The sequence below is a fragment of the Loa loa genome, assembly GCF_000183805.2.
Source record: "Loa loa unplaced genomic scaffold supercont3.159, whole genome shotgun sequence".
Classification (NCBI taxonomy): domain Eukaryota; kingdom Metazoa; phylum Nematoda; class Chromadorea; order Rhabditida; family Onchocercidae; genus Loa; species Loa loa.
The window spans coordinates 85,399-89,250 of record NW_018108339.1 but is presented as its reverse complement, the minus strand read 5'-3'; the positions used below and the strand labels follow the sequence as shown (position 1 = coordinate 89,250).

Sequence of the window (3,852 nt, the reverse complement as noted above, 5' to 3'; positions counted from 1 at the left end):
TTTTTATTTCTGGTTCAAATTTTGTTGAATACACCCAGATGAAATCGTTATCATCGATTCATCAAAATCGTTATCATCAAAGATTTTTTATGACCATTTTCTCGATATTTTAAAATTAAACAAACCAATAATTATATTTATACTGAATTGTATGGAACTGGAATATAATTAAATGTGCCTACTATTCCACTACTTTATTATGTATCTTTTTTATAATTCAAAGTGGGGCAAATTTTTTTTGAGGCAACCTGAACATCGGAAAAATCCTAAAAGAAAACCAGCATGTTATCCTTTTTTAACTTGCCGAAAAATTGTTTTCCCATATTTTAAATTTTCTAACTTTTCAGGTGTATTATGTTCTCAACTGTTTAACCTTCACCAGATTATACTTCTTTACAACTTTCAACAATAGTAACAACAATCAGAAGAGCCGTCATTGTTGATTTTTGATTATCAGAATTGTCGTGATGTTGTTTGGGCAACTCATTCAAGTTATAGTTTGACTTATTACTAATTACAAGTCTAATTAGTTGTTTCGACAATCTATTTATGAGTCGATTGCAACTTTATGCAAATTTTAAAATTCGAAATTTTACCACAGACACGCTCAGAGAAGCAAAAAATCTTTCACTTTGTAAACTTCAACTCTTGTTTTGGTAGATCCTTTCAACTAAGTATTGATATAGACACAATTATGATTTTAGGCTATAATTTCAAATTATTGTGAGCAAGTCGAGCATAATTCATTAATTAAAGTAGTAATTACGACAGTTAATCGCTAACGTGAATCAAACATTGTCGTGACTAAGGGACATTTTGTTGACCAGTATCACCTGTAGAAAATTCATTTCCCAATGTACATTACCCTAAAAAGACTTCCATTGGGATTCAGGAAATTGAGCGGTAGAAGATCATCAAACAGTGAATATGACCATTTTTTGGTGCGGCTTCTTCCATCTGACCTCTGTGGCAGTATTGGAAGTGCACTTCACAAATCGGTCGAGAAACAGTCTGTTTAGAGGTTACTTCAAAAAGACGATTTTTTCCATTATCGGTCAACCAGTGAGGCACATATTTATTGAGCCATTCGCCTTTCTCATTTGTTCCAAAACGACTGAGAATGATAATGGTCAGTTCTTCGCGGTCAATCGCGGTCAATCATTTTATCTTCATCTTCAAGATTTTTGTCCTTTTCAGAACTTTTGCAACCAGAATTCCACTATGTCTTTTACAATCAATTCCCAGATCACTACTTTGCTCATCCAGAACAATACTTTGCTTATATTGCAAGTTCTCTATTACCATTCTCTTACAAGTTCATTAAAGGATTGGATGAAAGTGAGGCGACGCCAATTTTATTTCACTGTTCAATTAATTAAAAGTTTCTCGAATTTCTAATTATTTAATTTATTTTTCTTTTGCTATGGTAATTGGACAACAAGAGATAAGCGCAAAAATCTCAAAATACAAAAACGAGGGCAATATACTTTTGTTCCCGAATTTTTGCAAATTAATTTGACAAAAATTTGTCAAAAAATTTCAAAAGTTGATTGCATTTTTCTCAATTCATCTATTTCAACGCACTCAATCATCATATAAATGTATCAAACTAAATATGACACAACGATCTTCTGTGATAAATAATTGATCGCATTGATTAGTCTTTTTGTCACACATTTCACCCACTAATGACTATTGGTCTACAGTTTATGAAGTTTATAAAGTCCAAGAAAGAAGAAAAATTTGGAATCAGTTGAGGAAATGGTTGAAGCGACTTGTAACTGTCAGAATCATTTCTCACTGACCTTTCACTTCCTCCCACATCTTTTAAATTTTCATATGTAACCGCCTTTCCATCAATATTGCCCTTTCATCATTGTTACTTTTCATCAGTACTATTCAATTTCTCTTCACTCCGGTCATATCTTTTCGGAAAAAACCAGTTATTTCTCCATTTCAAATCTTCTTTAAGAGATCCGCTTACTTGCCAAAATTTGAGCCAAAAAAATTAGATTGCTGCGTTAGTTAAATTAAGAAGGTGCTAAATAAAATAAACATTCTTTTTCTAATTCGAGTAGATTCGATAATTATTGATCCGGAAAATTTACTGACTATTTCAAATGCGGGACAGAGACACTTCTTGGAAACTGATGACATTTACAGTAGCAAAAGGGATCGAGAATTCGATCATTGGCACTCAATTTTCATCCCTTTTTCAGTACTCATACATTTGGCCAAAAAATAAATTATACTGATCTATATGAAGCAATGACCATCAAAAAAAAAGGAAATCTCTGATGAACCAACGAAAAAGCTTACTTATGATAAGTAATCAAAGCCAACAGCCTTCTGGCTGGTTTATTCAATTCTACAGATTCTACAGAGAGTCGTGGAATACAGCACTGCTTATGAAAATTTGAAAGAGAGCTAGGATCACACAACCCTTAACTGATAACGAATAGATCTTCTCTGATAAGGATAACAAGGAATATCAATTAGCCTATTATGGATATCACTACAACTCCAAGCCAATTTCCGTGTGTTAAAAACTGAACGACCAAATTGTCAATCCTTTTTATCTTCTCCAACAATAATAATCATGCTTAATATAACATTAAAATTATTATCACATCCATTTCCTAGTAGTATAAAATGACACATATGGCGCATTGTTCTCTTAAAGAATTCGCTGTGAACTGGTTGTTGATAACTGAAATGGTATAATCAATCGTTAGTGTATTTTTGAAAATTCTTCCAAATAACACTGATCGTAGAATTTAGCACTCCAAATGAATCCCACCTTAATCGATAATGTGACTAACTGCCATTAACAACATTTTTTTATAAAAGATATCTTATCAATTCACATTTTTAGAATTCCTTTAAATTTAGTATCAAAAATGCTAAATGTGTAGAACTGTGCATATTAAAAGAGTTTTAAAAGTTGAAAAAAACTTCAGAATATACAATTACAATTACATGCTAATATAAACGGTTATTTTTTCCTAATTTATATAGCTATAATGTTATTGTTGATACTCTATGGTTTTTTTAAAATACCACTTTTCAAACTGGTTTAATTAGTTTTCAATTAATAAATGATAAAGGGATCATTAGATGTAAGATTTAGAGGAGTGTACAAAATTGCAAGGAGAGTGCTTGCTCGCAGATAAATAACTGTAGAAAGAAGGAGGAAAGGTATTTCAAGTTCTACAGAAATTGGAGACGAAAGAACGAACTGTCGGTGAAGAAAAAGCTGCACAATCTTATTCCATGGTAACTTCCATCGAAATAAAACATACAAGTAATTGTATTGTGGCAGGAGTTGTCGATTGTTGTTCCTCTGTCCTTATCTTTTTTTGGTATACAGTTGGAATAAGAATGAACTGAATGATAATTGGACTAGTCACGAATGTCATCCCAATTGCACGCAGGAATTATATTTTTTTTTTTGGCTGAAATGAATATGCGTAATTCACATATCATTGTCACATGACAAAACTTCATTCACTGATTCTTACTTTCTGTTTATTTCCTGAACAGTGACCGGAATTATTCCGGTTATCAGCACATTTTATCCCTTTCATATTGTTTTTGGAAATAAGCAGTAATTCGTTTTTCATTTACTTCATCCATCGTTTTTCTTTGCTAACGACAATGACTCAGTTAAACATAAAAAAGTAACTGTTTTCTGGTTTTAGTTTTTGCTAACACGTTAACTTCATTTTGATTATAACGCAAACACTTATTATTCTATTTTTCTCTTAAATATTAAACACAAAAAAATTCAAACCTCCTCAACAACTCATGTGTTGATCGTGTTGATCTTTAATCAGTGAGATGACACTTACC

General features: G+C 31.7%; 1 protein-coding gene across 1 annotated transcript; it reads left to right on the top strand.

Annotated features, from left to right (window-relative positions):
- Positions 1 to 927: 927 nt before the first annotated feature.
- LOAG_13404 (hypothetical protein) lies at positions 928 to 1,379 on the top strand (the record flags this gene model as incomplete). Its single annotated transcript, XM_003148911.1, has 2 exons — positions 928 to 1,129; positions 1,198 to 1,379. 2 exons carry the CDS (start codon positions 928 to 930, stop codon positions 1,377 to 1,379), a joined length of 384 nt encoding a protein of 127 aa, XP_003148959.1.
- Positions 1,380 to 3,852: the final 2,473 nt, after the last annotated feature.